General features: G+C 38.9%; 1 protein-coding gene across 4 annotated transcripts in view; it reads right to left on the bottom strand.

The window, feature by feature from the left end:
• The window catches only part of CAMKMT (calmodulin-lysine N-methyltransferase), a 208,971-nt gene that overhangs the window by 197,859 nt on the left and 133 nt on the right, over window positions 1–10,979 (bottom strand). For 2 of the 4 annotated variants that reach the window (XM_085575956.1, XM_085575955.1), the window contains exons 2-3: window positions 9,955–10,269; window positions 5,259–5,425 (exon numbers count right to left, since the gene is read on the bottom strand). In XM_085575956.1, coding sequence (XP_085432082.1) covers window positions 5,259–5,425; window positions 9,955–9,960 — 173 coding nt within the window. In that variant the 5' untranslated portion in view covers window positions 9,961–10,269. The remainder of the gene's footprint in view (window positions 1–5,258; window positions 5,426–9,954; window positions 10,270–10,979) is intronic. The other 2 variants (XM_031504266.3, XM_085575954.1) reach the window with 1 other exon arrangement.

The following is a 10,979-nucleotide window of genomic DNA, read 5'->3' on the forward strand; positions in this document are numbered from 1 at the left end:
CTACAATTCTTTTTTACAAATACACACATATTGGGCAATATGATGGAACAGCCATCCTTTGATTGCTGAATAAAAGTACGTTGCCAACCACTTTTCATCTCTTTCCTTCATTTCCAGCTCCTGGGGCCCACCCTTTATGCTGCTAAATTCACACACTGTCTCTTGGCAATAAATGGAAGAAAGCAAGTTTGTTATATCCACACAAATTGTCCATAAGTAGGCAATATTCCATGAAATTTGTTTGCCTTTGCTTTGTTAATCTCTACCCCTAAAATAAAAAGCCATTAAAAATTGAAAATGTTATTAGGAGAAATATCCAAGAGGAACAGCCAATGAAATTCAGTCCTATACCATCTTCTAATACACTGCTTGCACAGACAAGTGGTGTCTCTGCATGCTCCTCATTTCTAAACCACAGGTCTAAAATCATCTAATAGTTTCTATCATATTTTTATCTACAGGTTCATTCATATTCAGAATAAAGGCATGACATCTTGCAAAGTACACTTAACACATTTTATAAAGATTTAACCCTTCCTGTAAGCTGCTGACAGTGTTCTTTTCAGTTCTGCACTTCAGTGTTTGAAAGAGTAAATGACTGATCAATGGAAAATATTTTACCACAGAAATAACTTATTTCTGCACTGTTTTCTTAAAATGAGCCTACAATTTAAAAGCAAGTCCATATCCTGAAATAGAAAATTTGAAGATATTGATTGCTTCTTTTTTAACTCAAATAAAAGAACAATTTTCCTATCTAAAAGGCAGGCACCGTCTCAATAGTGAGACACTACATCTTTATGATCTATAACCACTTCATTGCTAAAACTATTCATACAAAATTCAAATTTAAAAGCACATTCCTGATGAAGAACAAGGATTTAGAAAGACAGTATTAAATAAATATTTTTAAATAGTTCTATTTACTTACTTTATATCTTCTGATCCCTAAGAAAACACATATTCAGCACAGGCATATTTTTTTAACAGCAAAGTGAAGTACTGCCATAGTTAAGTGGAACTTGAAAAAAGCTAATAAACACACCTGAAAGTTCTATAAATAAAAACACAGGGGTGATATGGAGACAGTGGTGCTGTGCTTGTAGCTCTCCCTGAGGATGGACAAGGAGCTGATGGGTCAGCTGGGAGCTGATGGGTCAGGATTGAAGGAAGGCAGGGACTGGTGACATTACAGTGAGGGCTTGCTACAGGGACACCAACAGATCAAACCTCTCCAGACAGGGAGAGGAGCAGCCTTGCATTCACAAGCCCTGTCCTCCATGGGGAACTTTAATCACTGCCATATCTGTTGAAGGGACAACAGACTAGGGCATAAAGAATCCAGGAGGTTCCTGAATTGCTTCTCTTTTCAAGAGGAGCTGACAAAGAGAAGTGCTATGCTGGACCTTTTTCTTTCCAACAAGGAGGGGTTGATGGGAAATGCGAATCTCCAAGGAAGCCTGGGCAGCCAGGAGCATGAAATGGTGGAGTTGGAGACCCTTAGGGTAGTGAGAAGGGTGCACAACAAGCTTGCTACCCTGGACTTGTGGAGAGCAGATTTTGGCCTCTTCAGGGATCTGTTTGGTAGAATACCATAGGATAAAGACCTGGAGAGAAGAGGGGCTCAAGAAATCGGGCTAATATCCAATGATCACCTCTGGAACAATGCATCCTGACCAAAAGAAAGTCAGACAAGAAAGCCAGGAGGCCTACGTGGATGAACAAGATACTCCTGGACAAATTCAAACACCAAAAAGAAACCTACAAAGTGTGGAAGCAAAGTCAAGTAGCATGTGAGAAATACACAGAAATTGTCTGAGCATCCAGGATTCAGGTCAGGAAAGAGACAGCTCAATTTACATCAAGACAAGGATGCAGTGTGTAGGAACATCAAATAAACACAAATCCAGGTGAGACTACACTATGAAAATAAGGTTTTGGTTTCTAACACAAGAAATTTCATTTTGACACACCCTTCACTGCTAACAAAACCTCACACTCACCAGACACTCCTTTTAATACCCCAGGCTACTGTGAAGCACCTTAATACCTAAACAAACCTCAAGAGACATTTCCCCTGATGCATTATTAATCTACATTTCATTAAGCACACTGGAGATCACTGTTTAACCAGAAGAGTTATGGGGTTTTTTAAACTGAGTCAATGATATTTCACTTCAAGGATCTGGTCAAAATGGCACCTAAATTCAGCTTAAATTTTTTAAGCTGAAAATTGCCTTATACTGGGACTTCTGACTTTCTGCTTTGGAAGATTTGTTATTAAGAATGATGCAAAAAATATAAACTACTGACAGAAAAACATGGCATAAGGTCTTCTGAGATGTAAATCCAGCCTGAATTTAGTTAGAGAAACAGCAAAACTAACAAAATTCAGAAAAGCATACACATGACAAGTAGTTTCTACAAAAGCTTCTATTTTCCTGACAAACTGGTCCCAAGCCCCTCTAGAGCAGTAATTCCAGCTAGGTCATAGCATATCTGAATATACAATTTTATCAGTTTTGACAGCCCTTGAACTGATACAGCTTGACCTTTATACTCTTTGCCAAAAGCCACTAACAACCTTATGAACTTTCTTAAGTATTTAGTCTCGTCAAGATATTAGCTGACAACCCTTTTAACATTGAACATATCCAATGAGCTTTTCTAAGAAGAGGTTAATGCATAAGGAAAACAAATGTAGATGAAAATTCCAAAGCACTTCTGTCAAGATTTTAGAGGGGCCACAGCAACATTTTTTTTTTTCCTGAAAAAAATATATAAAAAGGCTTTCCTATTCAAGCATGCTGTTCTGGATTTACCTGACTGAAGTTATTGTTAATATTATGCTCTTATGCTCTTGTTAACTTGCTAAAATTGTCTCTGTTGTTAAATATTATTATAAATAAAATTTTGCCAGTGGACAGAGAAAAACTAATGGAAGACTGTCAGACATACAGAGAATGCTTAAGTTTCCAACACATGATCAATTTTCAATGATCCAGGAACACTTACTCCAAGATTTCTTATCTTTTAGATATGTAAGTTTCAGCAAAATCTGTTGCTCTGTTATGTATGTTAAATTGTTATGCTGATCCCCTAAATTACTGCTTTTGCAAAAACAGGGAAGAAACTTTATTTAACACTGACTCATGATAAAGTCAATTTTGTTGCAGTCTATTTATACCTTGTTCCTAGCAAAAACCACAGTATTCTCCTTCCTTTCTTCACTTCCTACAATATTCTGAAATAGTAAGTATACTCTATGTATTGTCACTGCTTCAGTGTGGAGAAGACATTTTAATATAGAAGTGTGTAAGACTAAGCAAGTTCTGATCATTATTCCTAAAACGAGCAGTGATTATTATTTTTAAATGTCACTAGATATCTTTTGGAAAGGAACAAATGCAGGGAAAATGTAAAATAAAAATCCCCAGCAGAAGACAATGTCCATATTCTCCTCAATATTCAGTTTTGGAAACATGGTGTGGGCCTGCTTCAGCACAGAATCTATACATTCCCACTGAACAAGATAAAACACAATAAAATAACACATAAATAAACAACCTTGTTCAAAGTCATAGTTGAGCTGTGTCCTATTATCAATGGAACTACTATTAGGCAAATAATACCAAATTAAATGATGGCATAGAAAGTGGTGGAAACAGAAGAACACAAATGCCAGAGTAGGATCAGTCTGACATTCCCTTGGCTTCTGTACTGCCAGCACAGGTAAACCTTAGCTCATCTCCTACCTTAAAACTCCAGAACAAGTAAATCAAGTGACAGCAAGTGTTGCAAGCCATGACAGTGAACTAAAGGAGTTGAGGGCTGCATTGTAAGGGACTGCAGCCTTGTTCAGCCCAAATTCTACCTGAACACCTGGCGTTTCCTATCCCCAGTGTGCCTCTGAAGACCTAGAAACAAGGAATGGGAACACTGCACAAAGGCATTGTGTAGACTGTCAGTGTTTGAAGTAGCCCACAGCATGCACTGGTGGTTTACAGGAAAAGTCTATGCATGGAAAAACACTGCGCTTACTTCTATTACAAACAGCAGTTTTCCAGTGGAAAAGTTTCCTTTTGAACACTTTTGATATCACTGAGTGTAAGCCTGGAAAATGGAAAATTAGGACTTTTTAAAGCTCTAAAGAATTTTGTTCTTGACTTTACATCCAGATGCAAATTTACAATGATCTGCATGTAGAGTTGTGGGGTCCTTTGGTTTCATTTTTTTCTCATCAGTTCATTTTAAAACCTTGCAAAAATGTTGCAGTTTAATGATGGACACTTTTTTTGTTAGATCTTAATTCCTAAGCTTGACTTTAATTTAAAGGCTCAGCTAAACAAAAATGCACTTCTTGATTTGGGCTCTTCAGAATGTCTTTCACTGTGCAGACAATGCAAAATCCTCCACCTTCAGAGATCTAATTAGATGCTGCAGAAAAAGTATCAATTCAGGGATTCTTAAATTACTGTTGCAAACCTCCCGAGACAAACCAAGTACGCCTCAGTATCAGTATATTTTGTATCAGAAGATACAAAACTGAACGTGGGAAAGAAGACCAAAGCAACAGAAAAGAGAAACAAAACCCCACAAACATAATAAAGAATGAGAGTTTCAAACAAAGCTACTGAGAATTCACTGAAATTCCTTCAGAGATTCTTTGGAGGGGAAGTAAGCTTTCTGTTGCTTTGTTTGTGTGTGTGTGGACTTTCTAATTGTCAATTTCATTAATAAAAACAACCTGCCCAAATATAAAATTACTTCATTAAATATATATTATTTTGTAGGAATTTGGCTGCCAAATTATCACTGAGTTTTAAAAAAAGCACTAAGAAGAAAACTGAATAAAATATAAATAATTACAAAAAACCTTTTAGAACATTATTAATAACATCATGTCATAAAAAATTTTAAGACCATGGACAACTGTGTTCAGGTTTTTTTATATCCTATCTATAGCTGAAAAAATCAAAACAGGAAGCTATTAAAATATAAAATACATGCTCATATTTGCATTCTGTTTTAGCTACAAGCATCAGTATTTTCATCAAGTTCTGCCACTTCAGTGAAATGTACCAGAAAGAAGAGTCAGACAAGCTGCTTACTGTAACAAACAACTAAAAACAGCATTTACCAGTTTATTTGTAAACTATGCCCTAGTGACACAAAACACTGGAAGAATCACTAATGAGTTTTATATTTGAGGCCCATTCAAGATCTTAGAAAGTACTTAAAACTTAAATTGTGACTACCTTAAGGAGACACTGTACTTGGGATAAAAGATGCTTCTATATTGAACCCAGGTCCCAGTTTCCTCTTCTGTATTCTGGTCTTCTATTGAAAAGAGATTGAATGATGCAAACCTTCTGACAGATACTTGTTGGAGATGCACATCTTTCAAGTGCTTTTTCCTCAGAACCTTTGAAATGAAGAGCAAAATAAACATTAACAACAAACAATAAAACAAGAAGAGAACAAACCCATGCCTTTTTGAGTGAAACCACAGCAAACCATAATGGATATGCTATCAGCTAGTAGTTATGAATAACCAAGTCTGTCAAGCCTGAACAAAATACAATGGTATTGATGGTAGGGGTCAAGAGAATGAGTTATGAATTATGTCTCAATAACTAAAGCAAATGTACTGTGTTAAGAAATACAAAAAGTTGCTTTTTTAACTCATGCTCCAGCAAACCCATGCAAAAATTAGAGGGGCAAACTGGGTTCTTCCCATCCTCTCATTTTACCAAATTTCATGGCCCAAGCAGTGCGCTCCCCAAGCAATTTCTGTGCCACTCACTGTCCCTAAAGAGGGGGAAAAGGTCAACAACAACAACAACAAAGGTATCTTTTGTAGAATTAAAATGACAAACATGATCTTCAGGTGCCAGAGCGCTGTGTGTCCCCCTGACAGATTCCTTCCTAGCCTAGAAGTCTTCTGCTGCACACTTGCAGAGATGCTGCCAAAGTTGCCCAAGATGAGAAAATTGCTCCCTATCCCAGCCCCAGACTTTCAGATGCCACAATTCTATATTCCCCTACCAGGCCCCTGTAAGGGGACTGACACAGAGACAGACTTCAGGTGAGCCCGAAAACACTCTGAGAGCACCAAGTTCAGTGCTAAGAGACAGAAGAATTTAAGGCAGTGACAGAGACAGAATGTCATTTACATTTCTTAAATTATTAAAACACTTGTTCAGGAAAGTGAAAACGTGGGCTCTCTGTCCTGCCTAGTCTGCTGCACTCAACCATCTTCAGGGAGTGAGGTATCAGCCCCTCTGTGCAGGAGAACCCAGCACTCAGCTGGTTTGAGCTGTGCCATTGCTCAGAGACAGCCAGAATTTCCCTGCCAGACAAAAAGATTTATTCCTTAGGATAGTGAGATGGAAGGAGAGGTGTCCTAGATTTAACTTCTTTCTCCTAACATTGGAGAGAATACATTAAAAATTGCCATTGCATTTTTAAAAGTAAGTTGCATATGCAGTCCCAAGTGATGGATTAAAAAAAAAAACAAAACCTGAGCAAGCAGAAAATAAACTCATCACTATAAATTGATAGGGTAGGGGTACAAGGAAGAGCTCCATTGAGTAGGACAGCACTGCAATTTACAAGTTTTTGCCAACTAGAGAAAAATCAAATGAGAAACAGCTCTCAAGAATTATTAAACTTGAAATAGAAGATTTGTATACTGGATGCATACAAAAAAAAATAATGGGTCAGTGATTTTTTTGCTGTACCCAACCTGTGTTGACATGCTTTAACTGAAAATGCATTCACATTTAAAAGCCTTACAGCTGGGGGCCATGACTTATTATTTTTTGGGATATTTGGAAGTATTCCATATGTGAGCAGAACAATTGTATCTGCTACACTTTTGGTTCCTAACAGCAGGTCTGAGGCATCAGGCTTACTGCTTTTGGAGCTATTTTCATTGGCAGGTCTCATCATATGAAAGGCACAGGTATTTTCCATGAAGTATTAAAAATGTCTGGGTGCTATCCACACTACTTCTATAACACGTGAGAAAAATACGCACATGAAGGAAAACATAAAAATATCAAAACAGGAGAATGAAATTAGAAGACCAGCAAAATTAAGACCTTCATGTAATAGCTGTGTGCCTGAAAACAAAATGGGCTATCTTGACATCTCAAGATAACCAGCAAGACCTAATTTTCAGAAAAGTGTGTTGTTTGGGGACTTCTTTAAAGCAATAGCAAGGCATTACTAACAAGAAAAAAAATACAACAGCAACAACACTTTTCTATTTTCAGTTTCGGTTGTACAGAGACATCTTATAGCCACTCTGTAAAATTGTGTGTGCTGGTTAGCACACACACTCTGGGTTAGCAGAAAATCTCATGAACATTTGAATAATCAAAAGAACATTTCTCCCACAGCCTCAAACAAAAATCAAGTGGTCTAATATCTGAAAATTACAACAGCAGGTCAAATACTTTAAAACCCTATGTGTAACTGAGAACATAGAACAAGTGGAGAATATGTTATATTATTTATATCTAGCTCCGTATTTTTTACATATGGATCAAGAAGGGGGTTTTCTCAAGTCTGTTCTTAAAAGACTTAAAACACTACCTCAATTGTGTAAAATACGGTAGAAAGATAAATTACTGCTCTAGAATAACCCACTGATAAAAACAAAAGGGTGACAAACTCAACTCATCACCAGTCTCTGTTTTACAAAGATTCTGGTAAAATATTACCACAGATCTCAATTGCAACGCCCTTGGTATTTAGTCAAAGTATTAGGACCATGTTTAGGACTTCTATATAACCTAAAACTGGTTGAGATCTCTTTAAAAAAACCTCACCAAAAGAGAATCTACTGCAAACAACATGGAGAAAGGCAGTCACTTGAAATTCCCCGTACTTGTATAGCCTTGTGTTAGGCCTAGTTGCACTAAGAGCCAAATTCAGTAACAGCTTATGGTCTACAAACCTCTGCCAGTTCTGTGGCAGCAACTGCAAAATGGTATTTTGCACATGCAGGAAAGTTTCTGCACAATCAACTGCAACATAAGCTGTAACTGCACTCTAAATATCCTCCATAGGACTATAGTATTTATTTTTACAAATAATATATTTTCTAAATTGTTTCGTCCTACCCTAAATAATTTATAAACTCAAGACTAAAAAAAGCATGGAAAAAAGATCCGAAGAATGAGCACCCTTCACAGAGAGAAGAGATGAAAATTTGTTTTAGACATGCTTCTGTTCAGGGAAAAAAGTGTCATTGACTTGTCCTCACTTTAGCTTTTATTTTTCAATTCTGGAAGTTACAGTACATTAGCAGATACTAAGCAGATACTCTCAGGCATGTGGTGTAACTCTTGGGGATGGTCCTGTGCAGGGCTAGGAACTGAACTTGATGATCCTTGTGTGTCCATTCCTGCTCAGCATAATCTGTGATTCTGAGACTTGTGTGAGAAGAGCAAGATAGGAAAAGAAAAGAAAAGAAAAGAAAAGAAAAGAAAAGAAAAGAAAAGAAAAGAAAAGAAAAGAAAAGAAAAGAAAAGAAAAGAAAAGAAAAGAAAAGAAAAGAAAAGAAAAAAAAAAACAAGAAGGCAGGATAAACAAAAAAAGCTTACAGATTTCATTAAACTTTCTATAAGGAGCAAATATACATACAGAGAGGAACCTAAAGCATGCCTATTGCTCTAACTTCTCTGTGAAAACTACTGATTGAATAAAGCCTTCAGCCACAGAGACTGGCACAGCTCAAAACACAGCCTTAGATAACTTATCCAATTATTTAGAAATGCACAGTAAATGGGTAACTTCCCTCAGCATTCTTTAAAATGCAAAAAATACTTTTCTTGATTCTGACAGACTAAGTTTGAAAATATTGCCAAACTTCAAACTCAGTACATACATAAAACATTTCATTGATAAAGAGCACACAGGTAATTATGCAAACCCCTGGTTCTTTATGCTAGCTTCATAGGATACCTCATAAAAGAGCTTTTTTTTTCTTAATTAAATCAGCAAGCATGCACTCAAGCATCCTTACCATAATAAATCAATTTGTGTGTGCATTGAATGAAAGCAAATTCAAGATATAAACACACCACAGAACTGATTTCACGTAAGGCATTATTATAAGCAGTATGAAAAGTGCTTTTAAAAGCACTGTAAGAAACACTTTGACAGTGCTCCTTTAAAAATAGATTTAAAGGGAGGTTGATACCTTCTTCCAATCCATAGATAGATCTGAGCACCACTGTAGCAAAGAGCACAGAACTGATTTTTACTTCAGATGTACCACTAAGATTAAATTGATCCTTGCTCATTGTACCATATAAAAATCAACAGAGAAGCTAAAGAACATGGAAAAACCAAGGGAATCTGCAGAGGAAAAGGTCACAGATACATGTAGTTTGAGAAAAAAAGAGAAGCCTTCTCCCCAAATACCTACATGCACTCTTCCACAACCCCACTCTAATGTTATGAAAAGCTCCTTATGATTTTAAGAGACAGGAATAAGCCAAAGGCAGTATATGTTGAGAAGAAATAACAGCTAGTACAGCCACAGAGTGCAGCTTACATGGGCCGCTAGAACAGAAACCTACAAAGACAAAGCAGATATTCCTATCAGTAACTTTGACATTTCCTGCTTTGGAGTATATTAAAACAGAAGTTGGTCCTTTTGAACAGGACCGGCAAATTTAGAAACTAAAAGCACACAGCAAGTGTGATATTGATGTTCCCAGGCCTCCCACTGTGACCCAGCTGCAGCCAGGTCCCCCTTCCAACCCAGCTGCCACCACTGACTCAGTGCCACCTCTCTGCCCTCTCAGGGACAGCTGTCCATAGGCAGCTCCTGACGTCCATCTGCACAGAACCAAACACGTCAGGGCTGTAAATTTCACATCCTGTAACAATAACAACCAATGAAACAGACGAGAATTTTTAAGCCCTTATGCTTACACTCATCTGCAGAGGAATCCTTTCCAACCTCGCACTGCTCTGAAAGGCTCCGTCACTGTGTGGAAGGAAGGCTGCAGCTGAAGAGCTGCCATTTACCACAGCACAGGTGTCACTACTTGCTCCTTCTTCCTCCTCACCTTGCTCCAGGCACAGCCCCTCAGCAAAATTCAGTTTTCACTGCCAGGTAAGCGGGGTCTCACTCCAGCTCCCTGCCAAAGGCAGTCTTGGTGGGCAAGGAGCAAAGAGCAGGAATGAGGTGGCAGCCACAACAACCAACCCCAGCGGCAGCAGAGATGGAAGGTGTCAAACTATGGCCTGAAAATAAAAAGGTGCCCTCAGGTGGTGCGGGTGCCAGTGGGATGCTGGTCCTCCTGTCCTCCTTCCTTAACACAGGCCATGGACAGTTTTGGGGATCTACTGAAGGCACCCTTTAGAATCATGAAATCATAGAACAAGCTGAGCTGGAAGGGACCCATCAGGACCATAGAGTCCAACTCCCGGCCCTGCACAGGACACTGCAAGAGTCACACCATGTGCTTGAGGGCATTGTCCAAACACTTCGACTCTATCAGGCAGCTCTGTCAGGCTGTCAGGCTTGCCTGACGCCACTGCCCTGGGGAGCTGTTCCAGTGCCCAGCCACCCTCTGGGCAAAAAACCTTTTTGTAACATCCAACCCAAACCTCCTCTGCACAACTTCAGGCCATTCCCTTAAGTCCTGTCACCGGTCACGAGACTAAAGGGATCAGTGCCTGCCCCTCGGCTTCCCCTCTCTTTAGAGAAGGTCGGGCGCATATAAATATATATATACACACACATATATATATGTATATATTCTTATTATTAACATATTTTCCAGGGAGACTGCTGCAAGCCCCTTTACTTGACCCACAGTGCTGCTCGCAATGTTCCCGTGAGGGGCGCGGGCAGCGCGGGTCCCGCCGGCCGGGGGAGCAGGCGACCCCGCGCTGCCCCGGCGGCGCCCGCCCCGCCATGCCGGCCCCTCCCGCCCGCGGGCTCCCCCTAC

Source organism: Lonchura striata, chromosome 3, assembly GCF_050655825.1.
Source record: "Lonchura striata isolate lonStrDom1 chromosome 3, ASM5065582v1, whole genome shotgun sequence".
NCBI lineage: Eukaryota > Metazoa > Chordata > Aves > Passeriformes > Estrildidae > Lonchura > Lonchura striata.